This window comes from Patella vulgata, chromosome 7, assembly GCF_932274485.2.
Source record: "Patella vulgata chromosome 7, xgPatVulg1.2, whole genome shotgun sequence".
Taxonomy (NCBI): Eukaryota; Metazoa; Mollusca; class Gastropoda; family Patellidae; genus Patella; species Patella vulgata.
Window position 1 is genome coordinate 27,114,174 of NC_065885.2, and position 18,683 is coordinate 27,132,856.

At 34.0% G+C, this 18,683-nt stretch overlaps 1 protein-coding gene across 4 annotated transcripts in view; it reads left to right on the forward strand.

The window, feature by feature from the left end:
• Positions 1 to 18,683, forward strand: part of LOC126827754 (atrial natriuretic peptide receptor 2) — a 215,537-nt gene that overhangs the window by 155,513 nt on the left and 41,341 nt on the right. For 3 of the 4 annotated variants that reach the window (XM_050557269.1, XM_050557271.1, XM_050557270.2), the window contains exons 3-6: positions 2,772 to 2,967; positions 4,951 to 5,086; positions 7,985 to 8,076; positions 16,821 to 16,959. In XM_050557269.1, coding sequence (XP_050413226.1) covers positions 2,772 to 2,967; positions 4,951 to 5,086; positions 7,985 to 8,076; positions 16,821 to 16,959 — 563 coding nt within the window. Of the gene's footprint in view, positions 1 to 2,771; positions 2,968 to 4,950; positions 5,087 to 7,984; positions 8,077 to 16,134; positions 16,297 to 16,820; positions 16,960 to 18,683 lie in introns of those variants that run through there. The other variant, XM_050557272.2, reaches the window with a different exon arrangement.

Consider the following 18,683-nt stretch of genomic DNA (forward strand, 5'->3'; position numbering starts at 1 on the left):
GAGCGCTGATCTGATTTGCTGTGATGACACGATTTCTCAAGGCCAAGGTACAGATAAATCGATCCTGGGCTTGAGTTGTCGCCCTTGGTCGACCTGAGCGTGGTCTGTCCTGTACAGATTCTGTATCACGGTATCTGGACCATAGCCTGCTTATGACAGACTGAGAAACATTCATCGTCCGCGCCACAACCCCCTGTGTTGTGCCGATCTGTAGCATGCCAAGGGCACGTAACCTTTCATTTTGGGTAAGCCGACGCATATCAAAATTTGTTTTCTGGTCACTAAAACAATTAAACTGATGTTTCCACCCTGGAATTCAATGCCACAATGACTGTAACATTCAAAGTCAGAGTCGTGCAAATCTTGGGTTGGACCCCCATGATGATCCCAAGCATCACCTGCATTCCATGCGGTAGCTATTGGTGCGTTTGGGCGTCACATGTAACTGGAAATGTTTCTTCTGTTAGGTTCTATAGTGACTTTTTTCGTAGTCATTTGCATATTTTAGTATTATGCCCCCAAAATCAAATATCCCCTACTTTTTTTGAATAGTATAATATGACTATTGAAACCCGTGTGTTATGTTTGAGAACATTTCCATTCTATCACAATATCATACCATATAATAGGTGATTATCGGGATATATCGGCAAAAATTTTGATGTTGAGTTATTCATAAGATTAGACATCATTTTAAACATGTAGTTAATATTACTTAGCACGTGTTCGTGGATTACGCACGGTGATCGACGAATAAAATAAACGTCTATGAAATTGTCTACTTGAGGAAATAAGCGTGATTAATTAATGGAAATTAAAAACATTTCGTCTTTCAAAGTATTCTCTTTCACAAATTACAAATCTTTATATGCTGTTATTAAAATGCTTGCAATGAAAAATGACATTTTTATGTTTTGTAATTTCGGTGAAATTTCAAAGAAATTTGCAATATGAAAATTTCAGTGAAATTCCAGTAGACCAAAATATATTTTATTTCAGTGAAATTTCAGTAGACCAAAAAATATTTTTTATTTCAATGAAATTTCAGTAATAGACTAAAATATATTTTGATTTCAGTGAGATTTTGGTGAGATTTCAGTGAAATTTGGTAATTTCAGTGAGATTGGGCAAAATTTTCAAATTTCACTGAATTTCACTGAAATCTCACTGAAATTTCATTATCATTTTCTCTGGGGATGACACTTAAAATATATCTTTATATCCCAAAGATCTCCGTCCCTTTCGACATTTGCACATTTCAGACCATAATGTCTTGGATTATGTCCCCTGGTTGTACGAAAAATCATGTTGTTTTTTTTAGCGTGTTTTCTATCCATCTCTTCCAAAATGTGGGCTTATCCTGCCTGGCAGCTGGTTTACGTCTAGGGTCATGGCCCTTGTTTCACTTTGTTGACCTTATGAACGCTCTAATGAAATTTATATGCATCGTTGTTTAGATTAGTGAAACCACAAAGCCTATTGAATTTCAGCATTTTACAATAATTACTTCTAGAGTTATGGCCCTTGTTTCACTTTGTTCAACCTTTTTTAATGCTCGATTGATAAAAGTTATCATCCGGTATGTAAGAAATTTATATGCATCATTTAGATTTGCGAAACGGAGGTCTATTGAATTTCAGCAATTTCCGTCAATTACTTTACAACCCTTGTTTTACTTTGTGAACCTTGTGAAGATTCGAATGACAAAAGTTGTCATTCTTTCTGTATGAAATTTATATGCATTATTTAAATTAGTAAAACAAAAAAGCCTGTCAAATTCCAAAATTTGTTTCAGTTTGTAGATCCTTGTTAACCCTCAAACGACAAAAATTATAATCTGATCTGTATGGAATTGTCTTGTAAATGCCCCCAAATTACCTACAAAAGAATAAATATGTGACAACCCTCATCGACCGTTCGGACGATTTAGCTGCTGTGGGTGTATGTTGTTTTTTTTTTTAAAATGGGGTATAAATCACTTTATATACATTCATATTTCATTAATATGTACTTTTAGACCCATTTTCTTCTACTTTCCAAAATAGAGCTAATTTCTAACAAGAATAAAGAACGTCATTAACTGAGATGCAATTTCTAACTCAAAGTTTCTCCTTTGAATACAAAATGAGATGATTGACTGACACAGTTATTTCTACTGGAAGGTTACATCAACAAATTATCTTCAGATTTATGTTCGTATTTGTAAATTGCTAAGATCTCCAGATGATGTTTCAATACCTGGCAGGATTGTTAATTAGGATATAATGAAAAACTGAATATTTTGAGAGAGAGAGAAATGGGGTTTAAAGTCCATTAAACACAAACTAGGTCATTTCAGGACTAACACATGGTTCAATTTTATTTCAATAATTCGCTTGCGTGTAGGGGTCTTTAGCAGTGGGAGGAAATAGGAGAAAACCCACAAGGTTGGAGAGGCAACCCTACTCCTTGTCACATACAACCAGGGAATTGAAACCATGCCAGTTGACTCAATGACAGACCTTATGATACAGCGTGCACATGTTAACCATTCGGCCATTCAAACCCCCTCGAAAAAAAAAATATTTTGAAATTCAAAATTTCGCCATGTATCGGTTTTATTTTCAGCCATGATCGAAATACATGAAGTGATTCAATACAGTATCTGTTTTTTTGCTGGTCTGAAAAATTTTGCTGTTGGTTGGTGTCTAACAGAATCTGGCAAACCAAAGTCTATGTTAATTAGATAATGAAGACATCAAAAACTGATATTTTATTTTTTACATTTTTAGCAAAAATGCAAGTGAACGACCATGGTATAGACCGAATGAAACAGATGAACGAAATGAGAAGGCTCGGCTAGCATACCAGTCTCTTATGACGGTCACTTTGAGGAAACCCAACAGTCCAGAATACAGAATGTTTTCCAAAGAGGTGAAGAAACGTGCTAAAGCCCTGTATGATAACTTTACCTATGGAGAAGAAGAGGTAAGCAGATTTCTGGATGATCCAACCTTCATATTTTTCAGAATGGCGCTCCATTGTTCATAACATTGATGCTAATTCACCCGTATATTAACAAAAATACAATATCAATTTCTTTTGCAACACATCTCTAGTGTTTTTTTCTGATAAAAAAGTTTAAAACTCACAGTCTATTTAAAGAACTACCAGAGTAAAAATACTGCTTTCAATGAAGTTAAAAATGCATTAGGTAAGAGCTAAATCTGACAATTGAAGGTCTTTCTTTCTGGCTTCAAATGCTAAATTAAAAATTATTATTTATACACTTAATAACAAACTGTTTAGCCATCGGATGAGTTAGATAATTAGTGGATTACACAATACTTGCCAAATTTTTGTTAAACAATGATATATCTGCTACTAACAGACTAACAGAGACTGCCAATTGAAGGAATGAAAATCAAGACTTGGTTTATTATTGTGGCAATGGTACAAGTTTCACAATCATGAATATGAATATAAGGCTATTTTCAATATGCATTTTGCATTATCTATTTTTGCACTATTATAGGAAGAACGACCAGCTCTTTATTTAAATCTTGCATAATGCATCTTTAACATTCAGATGATGGAAGAAAGGTTATACAAACTCTAATTAATTAAAAGCTAATCACCATTTATATACCAGTATTTTGTATGTTGTGTTGTTGTAGTTGAAGTTTTTTTTTATTATATGGCTCTGTTTCCTTGAATCTTAAGTCATTAAAAGAACTATTAAGGGAATCTGGCGTAAACATATGAACAACTTCAACCATATACAATGTAAGCATAAATGTACTGAATGATAAGAGTGTTTTATGATCAGATCTTTGATTTCTGACAAATTTTAGAGGATTAAATTTTATGGTTGTAAAGATCTAATTAAGTACACCAAGGGTTATTTGTCGCTGACGTCATATAGTGCTTTGGCGACAATCTGTCAGAATTTTACTTCACAAAGAGGTTTCTTTGTCAATGGCATTTTGTCCCCAAGAACTCCCCCATCAAATTGATGGTTACATGATGATGTTTCTGTAGGACTTCAGGAAACAATATCCATTTTGAAAGCATGCATTCAGAAATAGATTTTATCAGCCCCAGATTACAAAGTCTATATAACTGTTCATTTTGAAATATTAAACAGAGGTCAGTTTGTTCACTTATTTTAGTTACAATGCAAAGAGGTCTAGTAATGGCTATTTAGACATTATATTAGTTTATATTGATTTCACTTCACCATCTTTATTTTTCTTGGGTAAATAAGGTAATAATAATTGAGTGTCTGTTCTTACCAGTCAAGCCATTCTTCGTGAAGGTTTTTATACGCCCACATTTTCATGTGGACGTATATTGTCATCGCCCCTGTCCGTTTGTGGACACTCTACAGGTCACAATTTTTATCTGATTTTGATGAAACTTGAAATATAGGTCTATCTCCCAAAAATCTTGGTTCCTTTCGATATTGGCATATATCGGACGATAACTTCATGGATTATGGCCCCTGATTGTACGAAAAATCACGTTTTTAACTTGTGGACACTCTAGAGGTCACAATTTTCGTCCGATTTTAATGAAACTTGAAATGCATGTTTATAACCCAAAGATCTTAGTTCCTTTGTAGTTTTGCGCACATCGGATTGTAACTTCCTGAATTATGGCCCTTGATTTTACGAAAAATCGCTTTTTGTTTAGCTTGTTCTCTATCCATCTCTTGCAAAATGCGGGCGTATCCTGCTTAATTCCAAAATAAATAAAATAGTACAGTATATTTTTATATATGAACTATGTGACATGTTGTGTCTTAAACATTGCTTAATTTTCTATTTAAGTTTCAAGATTTTTTTGCAGTTTTAAACAGAAGATATAATATATTCCTTTCCAGTAAGCTTTGAAAAAAAATGTTGTTTCTTAATGATCATCACTGATTTTCCCTTAATGATGAAGTTGCTTCTCTTTATCTTTTTTTAGGTGAACAGTTTTGTTGGGGCGTTCCACGATGCCGTTATTCTTTATGCCTTGGCTTTAAATGAGACTCTAGAGGCCAATATCCCGATCTCAAATGGCTCACATATAACTCAACGAATGTGGAACAGGACATTTGAAGGTAAGCTTTATAATTTGTGACCAGGTGGTGCAGGGCTCTCAATTGTTGAGAAGAAATTGATTGGTACTTGAATTCAGAAAGAACTGGAGAGGGGATATATTTAGACAATTGCCTTTAATAAGCAGCACTGAAACGTAGGAGTAAATTTATTAAGTAACTTGCAAGGATAAATTTGCAGAAAAAAGATGAACAAATCAGAGGTGTTTCACTGACCTGAAATTGAGCACTGGATGGTTGGTTGATTATTGTTCTTTGAACTCTTCCCTATACCTTGTAACGAAAGCTGTTTAGCGTCTCGATGATTAATTTACTACAATAATTTTGAGATCGATCAGGTAGTTATTCAATGAACAGTCCCGAATTTCTCCAGCTATCATTTTTTTTTCCACACTATGGCTTTAATTCATATGTTGCACTGACCGTTTTTCTCTACCTATGTTTTCTCGCCTTTTCTAGTGTTGAGGGAAATGTTTCTTGGTGCGGATATTTTACACCTCGGCTTTATTCAGAGGGATGAAAGTTGATCGCACCTATTACCTCTCACCAATACAATCTGTTACATTAAACTATCTCCTGTATTTACGTCACATTTGGAAGATACAATTCATGTGCATTTCAATAATTTCTCTAGGTTGGTTTGTTCACAGCACAGAACCAAAGTCATATGGTGACATGGTGACTAAAAATTCATGGGCACCTCAGTCATTGAGTCAAGTGGAGTAATTCCACCTGTCCAACCCATGGGTTTTCTATGGGTCATTCGGTTTCCCCCCACTGCTAAAGACCCCTATGCGCAGGTGAATTATTAAAAAAGAAATTGAACCATGTTAGTCCCAAAATGATTGTTTGTGTCAAGTAGACGTTAATCTCCATTTTTCTCTCTCTCTTTCAAATGTTTACTAGTGTTTATAGTTTATAAATGGATGTTCACAATTTTTTATTAGGAATTTTCCACCTGTATTATATAAGTAAAAGAAGTAATGGATTTTGATAATGTAAACTTATAAATAAAATTACCAGATTTTTAACAGTTAGCAGTAGTGATCGAATCTGTAATTTCGTATTTCCCGTATCAAGAGGTTATCTAGTTTGTCGTTAATGCATTTTTTTTTTGCTGTGTGCAAACATCTGTATTATAACTCGTGAGATCTTTGCAGATTCCGTTAAAAATATGAGGACTAGTTGAAATCCTGATAAATTGATAGCATATGAAGCAATAACAATGTTGGTCTCAGAGTAGCATGTAAAAAAAATCCATTCTATGCCAATTACCACACAGTGCTTTGTGACTCAATCCGTGGATTACACAATCTTTGCGTGCAGTATTTATCCGAGGAAACAATAATTTCCTGAGTTCTATCCCTCCATTCCTCTTATCTAATAGTAAGATTCTAGCGGCTAAACCATGATTTCATACCGATAAATTTCTTAGAAGTCTTCATCTTTACTCGATAGAATCTCTGTGTAAATTTCCAACAAACAGAATTATTCTGTGAAAAAAAATAGCATTATTATAAGGTAATGTATTTGTATAAAGCTGATGTTATAATTTGTCTGTTTTGCAAAGGATCAAAAACAATATATCACCATGGAAGCATATTTGTATTAAAGAAAATACAACTTTTTTATTAGTTGTTGACATTCTGTATTACTTTATCTGAACCAAAAATTTTCTTTCCTTTTTGAGGCAAGGTAAACTGTTTTTGTATTCACTTATGAACTGCCATAGTGAGGGAAGGTATCTTATTTTTTTCATTATCGTTAATTAAAGACATTTTGTCGTCAAAGCAATATGGTTCTTTGATTTCGCCCTTGATTTACATTTGTGATTGTCTTTTAGAATATCCGCCTTGCATTCTACATCAACAAAAAAAGAAGCATTTAAACTTTGATATATTTTTAGACATCACAGGCAAGAGTTCTGTTGTGTAGCATACTTTTTTAATATATTTTAGAATCGAACGTGAAATGTGTTAAACGTCTTGTGCTATAGCCGCACAACTTGTGAGATATTTCTAAAATTTAAGTACTAGTAGTATTTTTAATATAAAGCCAGTAAAAAAGTGTTTAATCTTGTGTAAAATCTAAGATAACATCTTGATTAACTTGGTAAATAAGGTAAGCTTAAACCTCCTTCAGACTGTGTTGCATAGCTACTGATTTTTACCTTAAATCAAATCAGATTTACAGGTAGATATGGTTATTAAAAAATGTAAAATAAGAACTGGATAGGCGTGGTTCCCCCTTGTCAGTGATGCAGGACCGAGGGCCTGACAAGGACAGCTGTCTAGTCCTTCGGATGAGACGGAAAACCGAGGTCCTGTGTATATATTGGAATGCACGTAAAAGATCCCCTGGCAGTTGGAATTCAATATAAGAGTAGGCTATAGTGCCGCTGCCCGGGCAAAATTTCCCTCATAGCACACTGTATGGTGTTAAACGGTTTAACTTAAACCCCATTTCATTTCATTTCAAGAACTGGATACAGCCTTGATGACAGGGGACTCATGTCTACCATCCCCTCTCCAACAGGATTTGCTGTGGATATAATTTTAAGCATCTCTAGCATAAATTTATCTAAAAAACCAAACATATTTGGGGCACAAACTGTTCTGGAAAAACTAGGGGCAAGGTAATAAGACCCCAGCTGTTTTAATCACACACGCACAGGTTGCCACTACCCATGGAATATCCCATTACAAAATCTGTGCTGATTAATGACAATAATATATGTTACATAAACTCATTGTTACTTAAATTACATTGAAATATACACAAATGTTTACATAACTCTAAAATGAGAATGGCAAATTGCCGTAAAGAATGATCATAATGCACTTTATTTGTTTACTTTTATTGCTTGCTTGTCATTTATCTTGATTTTGATTTTTGTTAAAGGTATAACAGGAACAGTGAGTATTGATGCTAATGGTGATAGAAATGCTGATTACTCGTTACTAGACATGAACCCTGAGAATGACAAATTTGAGGTAAGTTTCGTAATCATAATTTTACATGTATATCCGATGTGGCAGTTGGACTGTCTTGGAATGAAGCTGTACCTTATCTTCTTCTAGTTACAAAAAAGTGACCATAGTCTTGACATTTTTTCAAGTAAAATGGTTGATTTATATATTTTACACAAATAGATGTGCAATTGATACATTTTCATTTTCCAGTCCCCCGTCACATATGGAACCGATCCAAACTGGGTACTGAGTCAAACTGCAACAGTGAGATGGTATTCATGAAACATTAAACTTTCAGAATCCCAATTTAATCCTATAGAGGAATAGTTTTAGATAATGACTATGAAGTTACCTTCTCTGTAAGTTCTGATGGTTGTTGTGTGCAATGCAGGGTGTGGTTACTTTTCCCTAATCTACTGTCTATGATGGCCCAAAGCTATCTTCTAACCAGTAGTTTCAGCTAATATGGTCTGACTCTGAATTGTGGATGCTGTTTCACCCTTACAGCTATTAGCCAAAGCTAGGCTAGCTGTTAGTTAGTAGTGGTATCTTGTACAGTATAGGGTATGCTTCCTCTTTCTACAATGTCTGATACCACCTCTCATTTCAGTAAGTTGAATAAATACTTTTGTTTGTACTTTTAGGAGTAAAAACCCTAGTGGTGTTAATGATTTAAAGAATTTCCACCATTTCCTAACAAATCAAATGAATCTCTGTGGGATTATCAATCATCTAATCAATGAAATTATGTTAATAAATAAAATAGCGGTGACCGGAGTGAAGAGGACGGCACTTTAACTTTTAACTCTTGTGGTCGTGACACAACTCTTTCATATCTTTCAACTGTTAAAATTGGTTATAAATTCAGTAACTATATCTGGCTATTGTTTTAAATAGCTGAAAAAATTGCTTCAATTAATGACATCTTGTGGTGATATCTTGACGAAATTTGTGCTTGTTGTTTTCGAGTAACTTGATATAGTAATCATCCAACCACTGTATTAGATTGGGATGAAACGGAAACAATGTAATACAAGACTTCGGAAATCGTTTCTTGTTTCGTTAATGATGATTACATCATCACCTGTACGTACAAGTAATTATAGCTTTCTCGGGTCGAGTTATGAATTCAATTAATTAATAGAAAAACATAATGATATAGGGATTAATGTATGACCATTAAGACCCGGGAATCGAAACCACACCACTTGATTCAATGGCAGACCTTATGATCTAAAGTGCATATGTTAGACCATTGGCCGCCCAAATACCTGTATCAATAAGATAAATATGACTTTTAATAGAACACTGAATGTGGCTACTTTCCTTTGAACTGTTAGCATGTGGTAGTAGTTATGAATTCATTCTAGTTATTTGTATTGTTTCCTATTAAATTCTCACTAAGCGATTTCTCAAGGTTAAGTTATAAATTCATTTCTTTTGTAGAAAAACAAAATGATTGCTGGACATTAATCTGGTCATTAATGATATAATACCTATACCATTCTAATATTTATTAACTTCCTAATTTAATTAAACATAATAAGGTGTTTTATAAGCTGCCCTTCTTTTGATCCATTACCACAGGTCATCTTTACAAGTTAGTTAAATTACCATGAAGTAAATGATTCGGAAAATGACCAGACGGTCGGCACTCAGACATGTTATTAATACTTAGTTCCCTTTCAACCTGATCTTCGGACTGTCACCTGAGTTGTAGGTAGGTTTCTCCATCAAGATTCAAGTGAAATTTCCTTTGGTTGATTGTATAAGTGACAGAATCTTTGGTATATTTCGATTGAAGGATTAAAAAAATCCAAGTAATGACATTCAATTGTTAGTTGACTACGAGCCAGGCATAATCAACATAGTCTTCTTGCTTGAGCCATAAAAAAGTTACTGCCATTCCATTTATAAGGAAATCATGATAGAGATTTTTCTTAATATATAAAAATGTCTATTTATTGAGGAGTACTCAACAGAAATCCAAAATCAAAGAACACTACTGATGAGCATTGCTAATCTAATAATGCTAGCTCTACTAGTGTTATATGTAAGATACATTGTGCTGGCTTGGTGCATTCTATTCTGCAGAGTATGCTTACTGATCCCGGGACCCATACTACTTCACTTTTATTTATTTCTTTGTTGGGTTGGGTGGCCGAATGGTGTAACGGGTGTACGCTAGATCATGGTCTGTCATGGAGTCAAGTGATGTGGTTTCAATTCTCCACGTAACAAACAGTAGGGTCACCTGTCCAACCTCGTGGGTTTTCTTTGGGTCCTCCCATTTTCTCCCACATATAAAGCCACCCACGCAGAAACAAATTATTGAAATAGAACCATATATTAGTCCCGAAATGACCTAGTTTGTGTCAAGTGGATGTTAAACCCCATTGCTTTGTCTCCCACTGCAAAACAAAAAATTGGTAAATATCCAAAACTTACAGCTGGGGTATAGTCATGACTTTTAGTATCATCAAGTGTCGCATTATTAGAATAATTCCCATGAAAATATGATCGTTCTGGACACATAATTACAGTTAATGTCTGGCACTTCTAATGGAAGAGCTTTAACGCAGACTGCATAATTAAACATAATAATGGGATGCAATCACTTAAAATATCACTTCCAATTTGGTAAAGTCAAAAATCTCAGAATATATTTATTAACAGCCAACAAGGCCAAATAATCAGTGTTATTTACTAACATATGTCTGGTACAGACAACTCTTTTTAAGGTTAGTTTAAGTACAGTACAGTACAATTACTACAGTTCTAATGTGAGGAATATTTGTGTAATATAGACTTCATGATTAAAGGTACACTATTTTTGTGTACCAGTAATGCTATGATTCATTAACATATTAGACTTATTGCCATTGGGTAAAACATTATAGATCATTGTTAAAAGGACAATGTTTCAAACTGTCAGATAATATACACATTAAAAATCAGTTTCATCAATGGTATATTTGTCAGTCCTAATTAGTGAAATATAAAAGAACCATATGTTAGTCTAGAAATGACCTAATGTGTGTCAAGTGGACTTTTGTTTTCAACATTGTGTATTTTATATCAAACAAAATGGAACAATTGGGATGTTCTGGGTACGATACAGATACAGACAACAATCAAAGCTTATAGGGGGCTTATTTTTTTTTCTGATTTTAAAGGAACAGTTTGAATTATTCGTCCACTTTCACAAAACCTTTACCACCTCAACAGTTTTCATTTGGTACAAATTTCTTGTCACTGTTTCCAACTTCTTTTAAAACTGGCCAATTCATGTTGAAGTTGGAATGTTGATGTGAAATATAGAAGATGAATCTGACATATACGTCACTCCCACCATCAAACTCATTACCTTTTTTTTTACAAGAATAAGTCAGTCAAGTCTGACAGTCCCTTTAAAGTTCAGGTGCTAATAAATGAGGCGGCCGCTACAAAAACATTGGGTTTTTTTGATAACCTGGTAGTGGGATTTTTTTCTAAACTAGAATTATTGATGATTTTTATTAGCTTTAAAGTTTTTTTATGCATATTTTTTTGCTTGAAGAATTTTAGATAAAAAAGCAATACACATTTGTATCTGTCCGTAATTCCATAAAATTGTATGTTCAAACTATTCTATTTTAACGTTTTAAATGATATATAGAGCAGCCAAAATTATCAATCGTTGATTTGATTACATTTCATCGTTAACAGATTTGTACCGAATCTGTTTGTCACAAAAAAAGAAAATTCTTTAAGGTGCCAAAATTAGCTCGACAATTTTTAGAATTTAAAAAATTAATGTAGAAATTATTTGTCAAAAACCTCACATAAACTCTTTTGATTCAACCTTTTGGCATGTTCTGTGAGCGTATAATGCAATTATTGTAGTCTGTTTGGAAATAAAATTCATAGTAGCCATGTGTCATTTTGACAGAAATTGAACTGGGTTGCGTGCATGTCAAATTATTTGCTTCACACAATGCATAATAAATAGTTCTATTATTTGCATATATTGCTACCGTGCGGAAACATCTGAATTAATTAGAAAACCTGTCTTTTTTTTTCAAATGCAATTTCACAAACTGTCTAAATGCAGATAATGCTCCAAAGTAGTTGCTTTGGACCTGGGTTCAATTACAATAATTGTAAATATTAATCATCTAAAAATGTAGTTGTCGACGATATCACTTCCGTGGAAGTGGACATTACATAAAGCTATTTCACACACGATCTGAGGTTAATGTAGCTGAAAACTGAAGAAATTTATTTCACCCAAATTAAAAAAAAACTGGGTTAAGGGTTAGGATAAACAATATCCTATTATATATGGTTACCTGACTGTCCTTAAATCACCAAACATAGACATTTTCTCCCATTTCCCACATCCTATAAATCGGACATGGCTTGGTTTCTGCAGACATATTCCAACACTAACATTTTGGTTTTAACAACAGCCTGAATCTGGTTTAATTTCTGGAACTTTATTACACAGTAATTAAGTTCAAAATGTTAATAAATAAGTTATAAACATAAGCATTTTTCTTCAGTTATTATTAGGAGGGATGGTAGATGAGTGGCCTACATCATGAGACCGATTTAGTTTCAACTATTTCCATCAATTACTTCTAGATTTATGGCTCTTGTTTTACTTTGTGAACCTTGTAAATGTTCAAATCACAAAAGTTATCATCCGATCTGTATGAAATTTATATGCATTATTTAGATTAGTAAAACGAAAAAGCCTGTCAAATTTTTTACAATTCTGTAAATTACTTCCAAAGTTAAAGCCCTTATTTCAGTTTATAGAACCTTGTGAACCCTCGAACGACGAAAATTATAATCTGATCTGTATGAAATTGTCTTGTAAATGCCCTGAATTACCTACAAAGAATATGTATGTGACAACCATTGTCAACATCTCGGACAATTTAGCTTCTGTGGGCGTATGTTTCATTGCCTGGCAACCTTATACATACTTTAAGTGCAAACATCAAATTTTGGTTGTAAAGTTTTATGGTTTGCACAATATGAGTTGTATCCCCAGAGAATTGATAAACTAGTGATTAAATAGCATTATAATAAACTTGCCTCTATACTCTGGATGTACTTTCTATTAGATTAAATATGATTTATGCAAAATCTGATTTATATATTTCTGGATAGCCTAGAGAACACAGAGATATTAAACATTTGTTCATTGTTATTCATGGAACATTTATTTTAATAAACTTTAACATTATCACTGCCAGACTACACAGCCATTTCCCTTAAGTTCATTGAGTATGAAGGAAGCCTGTTTCTTTAATACAGTTCATTCCAATTTAAGTGACATTTTCAGATGGCATAGAATAAACCAGTTTGATATCAATGACTATAAACAAATTAAGATGCAGACCGGCTAACATTTGTTGGCCAAACAATGTTCGCAAGATCAAATTTTTTAGATTTTTAAAATCTGGTTCGGGTTTCTTTTGCTTTGAATCTCAGCAAAGAGCAAAACATTTTTACGGACATCCAGTCAATATTTCGTTGATGATCATGTGGTACAGAAATGGCTGACATCACCATGTTGTTACCACATGATGTTTGGGTCAATCATGTGACATACACGTTGTCTCTTTTGAACAAATCTTTCCCTTGTCATTGGTGCAGGATAGAAGGCCTGACAAGGACAGCTGTCTAGTCATTTGGATGGTATGCAAAACCGAGGTCCCTTGTACACATTGGCGTGCATGTAAAAGATCCCTTGGCAGTTGGAATTCGGTATAAGAGTAGGCCGTAGTGCCGCTGTCTGGGCAAAATTACCTTCATATCACACTGTATGGTGTATGCCCATCTTCATCAGCCCAGTCGGAGCAGAACAGTAGAACGTTAAACCCCATTTCATTTCAATTCATTTCGTATGCCCATCTTCAGTATCCTATCGGTGCAGAAAAGTAGAATGTTAAACCCCATTTTATTTGATTTATCTGCAACTATTAAACTTGAATCGAAAAATAAATACTTAGATTAACAAAAAGTCTGGGTTTCTTCCTATTGTACTTAGGTAGAATAAATAAAGTCTCACAATATCTAGCCTGTTCATTCCAATTAAAATTACATCATTTTTTCATCCGGATTTACTCACTTTGATGTCTAAGGAAATTGTGGATGTGGTTTAAATCATTATTTCCAAACACAAAGCATCTCATCCTTTGCTAGATGAAAGATCAAGTTAGGTCAATTAAACACAAACTTCTGAAGATGTTTACGTAAAGGTTTACATAATCTAAAGTACAGAAAGGAAAGAAAACAGTAATTGTAGTTAAAGGAGCTAAATCTCTAACTCGATATTGTCCATAATATTCGAAATTAAAAACACGGATTAGAATTTCAAACAATATTTAGGTTGTTATCTTGCTGTGAAAATATGGGATCCTATATCAACTATTTAAGACACAATAAACATTTCATAGTCAGTACACATGTCATATACTCTATGGTTTGGGGTGCCATTTGTAGCGAACGAAGAAAAACCCTACAAGACGATACAGGAGTAATTGGTTATGGCTGACAGTGATTCACAAATGACAAAATGATATTAAAAAAGACGTATAGAACATAAATGACTGCCGTTCGATTTGGACTGTTTGCAAATTTTACCGAACATAATTAATAAAACATTACAATATTTTTGTTTAAAAATTGAATATAAGTCACTTTATATACATACATATTACATTAATCTGTGCTTTTAGACATATTTAAATTTAAAAAGAATAGAGCTGTATACCCTTTAAAATGTTCTGTGTGTGTGGTAAATAATCCCAACCCTTGTGTAATATGTTTCTTTTCCGACTAATGGTAACTGACAAACATAAAACTGCAATATATGCTTTTTTGAATATTATTGGAATTACACTGGAGTTCTTTGAGATCGATGCAAGTTGCAAATTAAAATCATTTGTTTGACTTTATTATCTGTTTTTGCACAATTATCAAAAATTATGTTGCAAATATTAAGAAATAATAAACCTCTTTGATTTAGGAAAAAAATACAAAAATTAATTGGATTGGACTCTTGATTAGAGGTTAACTTGAGTATTGATAGGGTAAACTAGATATGATTAAATTTTTGATTAGGATGATTAAGGGTGTTGAGTAGTCTAAGATACGCTCTAACTTTTAAAACTTTGCATACTTGTTCCATGAGTAAAATAACCCAGGGGATACATAACATTCCACTGTTAACTTTGTTGTGTAATAATGGAGATAGAAGAGGAAAGAAAAACACTATTTATAGCCAACGAGATGGTTTCCCTGACCTAGATCAGTTGTTAAATAGATTATGACGTCTTACACACCGAGGGGGGTTGGATGGCTGAATGGTTAGCGTGCGCGCGCTGTATCATAAAGTCTGTCATTGAGTCGACTGGCGTGGTTTCGAATCCCCGGTTGTACGTGGCAAGGAGTAGGGTCGCCTGTCCAACCTCGTGGGTTTTCTCCGGGTCCTCCGGTTTCCTCCCACTGCTAAAGACCCCTACGCGCAAGCGAATTATTGAAATAAAATTAAACCATATGTTAGTCCCGAAATGACCTAGTTTGTGTCGAGTGGACGTTAAACCCCATTTCTCCCTCTCGCTCTTACACACAGATCACGTGATCCACAGTAATCAAACATGGCTGCCTTCAGAAACAGCTTCACACTGGTCAGCGTATCCCAATTAAGTCATGTGACCAGAGGGAATTTTTTCTTCAGCGCCATTATCCAGGTCTACCATCTATCACGACTGAAACATTGCTGAATTTCTTTTTTTTGATGGTCAAAGACTACCATTTTTTAATGTATAAAATGATTTTGCGTGCGACTGAGAGTGCACTGAAGTAAATATTTACTTTTTACATCCAAATTGTTGTATGTTAAAACTTGTTGCGAACGTATTCAAAGAAAATACCCCAAATCTGAGTTGATATTTTTTAACATTTTTTGTGTCAAAATGTCGCTTTTAACCTCTATTTTCAATCTACGGTGGGGATTATCAATGGCTCTTTTTAGCATGAACTTATAGAATTTCCAAGAAAATTTAACTCATCATTTTTTTTGTGTTTTTCGATGGATACCAATGAAACCATGGTCTATAACCAAAAAGTGAACCATAGGTTTGTTGGACTTGCATTTAGCATTGTTCATACCAAATTTGATGAAAATCCATGGAGGCATGACTGAGAAGATTCGACTTCTGGGCCAAGTTTGAAACATAGTTGGTAAATAAAATTGGTATTATTTTGGTGGTTAATAAGTAGTTATCACACCAACTAAAAAAAATGTCATATCTTATGAACAAAACTTAGTGCTAGCTTTGAAATGTGCATTCTAGAGTACTGAACACCCCTAAGAAAAAGTCTGCTTGTTTATTAACTTTTGGATCATTTTGTCGATCGTGGAACAAATTATCGGTTACATCTTAACACTTGCTGATATCTGTAGATGTAAAGTTTTCGATAACAACAGATTGTCACCCCTAACAAAACAAATCAATAGATAAAATCCAATGAAATAGATAAGTTTACTTTTGAACCCCAATCAAGGAAGTCTATCACTTTTTTTATTTTATATCATTATATCAATGGTTATTTTAAGTGGTTATGTATTTAGGGGAAAATAAACCTCATACCGGTAATCTTATTTGAATGATTCTGGCCTTTTCCTGGCAATGTCTTGAGCAAAAACCATTTGATGTTATCAACCCATTTCATGTTTGATATTAAATTGAATTTATTGATTTCAGGTGGTTGCTAATTACTATGGCAACAAGAAACGCTATGAACCTGTACAGGGCAAGAAGATTCATTGGGCAGGTGGTCGAGATTCACCTCCTCCAGACACGCCCACATGTGGTTTTGATGGCTCCAAATGTCCACCTGAAGGTAAGTCTATTCATTGTAGAATATCTTCTCGGATAAGGTGACAGAATTGTAAAAAATGCAACAGAACTGGATAGGGTTACGATCATGATCGTCAATTAGCATAATTATCACATCTTAAAATCCACACACTGAAAAATCTCTAAAAATTTGCATTAAGCCGTCATTCAGGTTCTTACGTTTCAATCTGGGATTTAATGTTGATCTAGAAAAATGCAGTTAAAAGTCTAGCCAGTCTTTGATGTCTGCACTAACTTTATTTTATTTCTTCTTTACTTTGTATCATGATTGTATTTTGAGCTTCAATTAGACAATCCTTAAGAGTAGTTGGGTTTTATTACGAAACGGTCTATTATGAAGTCACTCTCGGAAAATCGATGAGTAGATACTTAAATTGGAGCTAAGATACTTGAAGGATATTCTGACAGTAATTATAAAATTGGTATTCAGAAAGAACTCCAGGAACGAACATTACTCAAATGACTGTTTGATTTTTTCTTGGATGTAGAGTCTCCAATGTTGTTTGTGTTGGCAATCTGAGCAGACAAATTTACTTCATGGTTCCTGGAGATAACCAAATCTCGTGTTTATGTACATGTCAGTTTGTGGCGTCTTTAATGGTTACTGTTTTCATAGTTGGGCCTTTTCACTGAAAATAAACAGAGAATTTCACTTATTTGCAAATGGGATGTCCAATTGTGAGTTAGCCACCGAGAAACAAATTGAAGTGATTTGGAAGCATTGAAAATATTACAATAGAAAGTGGTTTTTAGCTTGACAGGTTTTAAGGAGTATTAATAACACTAAACACTATAGAAAGACAACCTTAACTCTTTAGTTCTTCCCAGCACTTGTTTTGATAACCAATACTATTGAATGGGTTCACTGACTGAACTTTGCTTCATTTGACCTTACAAATAAGAAGCCATTAATAAAACTTTTTTTTTTGTGAGGGGGAGGGGGGCAGTATAATCAGGAGTTGAAAACGGATATTTGTTAGTTTCTTATTTTGATTTAACTTTTAAGCTTCATTTGCTTGAAAGAGCAAACCCTGATAAGTCTTAGTGAATCAAAAAAGTTGCTTCTGCATGGAGTACCCTAAAAAACCTTTATCCTAGTTCCTGGATAGCCATGTCTACAGACTTTCATAAGTTTTACTAATAATAGGGGATGGCTGTTACCAAGACTCAGTGTTGTGAATTTGAAGATTTCAACCCACTTTTATCAACAAGTATCCCTGCATTGGCTGAGAAAGTTCATCAGAATTGTTCTCCCTTGTCAGTGGTGCAGAACAGTATATTTGTTCAAATGGAATGAAATCCATGGTCCCAGGCAGGCAATGGCTGCTGTCCGGGCAAAATTTCCCTCATGGCACACTGTATGGCATATGCCCATCTTCATTAACCCCGTCTGAGTAGAACAGTAGGATGTTAAACCCCATTTCATATCATCAACAAGTACTGTGTGAAATCTGGCACAACCTCTTTAAGACATTCTCTCACAAGATGATGCTCTGTTGTATGTTTCTTAATTTTATACCCTTTAGTTGGACATTTCTATTAAGTTCCAATATCCAGACAACCTAACAGTCCAAATAAAATGGATTTTATCATATCTTTGTTGTAATGAATCAATTCTTTAATACATTTGAATAAAGTTGAGGTAAGTATTTCATCCAAGGAATTAGTTGATGTCCTCAGAGTTTCAAACATTTACACAAACTTGAA